The 573-nt window shown below is 67.7% G+C and overlaps 1 protein-coding gene across 1 annotated transcript in view; it reads right to left on the bottom strand.

Moving 5' to 3' along the window:
• Positions 1 to 573, bottom strand: part of LOC102260579 (chromosome unknown open reading frame, human C9orf50) — a gene marked incomplete at its 5' end in the record, with an annotated part of 6,756 nt that extends 6,183 nt beyond the window's left edge. The window contains 2 exons of the mRNA XM_014529300.1: positions 11 to 110; positions 363 to 573. Of these exons, the coding sequence (XP_014384786.1) occupies positions 11 to 110; positions 363 to 573 (311 nt within the window). The remainder of the gene's footprint in view (positions 1 to 10; positions 111 to 362) is intronic.

Raw genomic sequence — 573 nt, 5'->3', positions numbered from 1 at the left:
TGACGCTCACCGCAGGTCGGGAAGGAAGGAGCGGCTGGGACACGGAGAAGGTTGTCCCCACCAGTGGTCTGACACACCCCTCTGGTGGCTCGGTTCCGGTTCCGAGGCTGCTGGGAGCCAGGAGGTGGAAACAGTTATGGGCCTTTGCTGGGGGACAGCCCTTTCGAAGGTCTTCTCCGTCCTAGGCCCGGGCCTCAGTCTCCTCCTTCCCACCATGGGCAATGGCAGACCCGCCCTCCAGAGCTCAGCCTGGAGTCCACCGACATGTCCAGTTCTTTGAAAGGGGGTGGGCCCTCCCCACCCGAAGGACTCAGCCGGGTGCCCAGCCCGGTGCCCAGCCCCCGGGGACCCCGGGGCCTCACTCTGTCGCTCCAGCTGCTCCACCCATTGGGCCCCGAGCTGGCGCAGGAACTTCTGGAACCTGCTGGGGAGGAACTGGCCTAGCAGGGCGCCCAGGGAGTCCTGGGAGTCCTGGGCGTCCTTGGCCTCCCTGGCCGGGCCCCTCCGGTCCTTCCCGTGTCCTCCAGGCTCGGGACACGGGGACACCCGTGTCCAGGCCCCTCTCTCCAGGAA

Source organism: Myotis brandtii, unplaced genomic scaffold, assembly GCF_000412655.1.
Source record: "Myotis brandtii unplaced genomic scaffold, ASM41265v1 scaffold68, whole genome shotgun sequence".
Lineage (NCBI taxonomy): Eukaryota > Metazoa > Chordata > Mammalia > Chiroptera > Vespertilionidae > Myotis > Myotis brandtii.
This window is presented reverse-complemented; position numbering and strand designations above follow the sequence as displayed.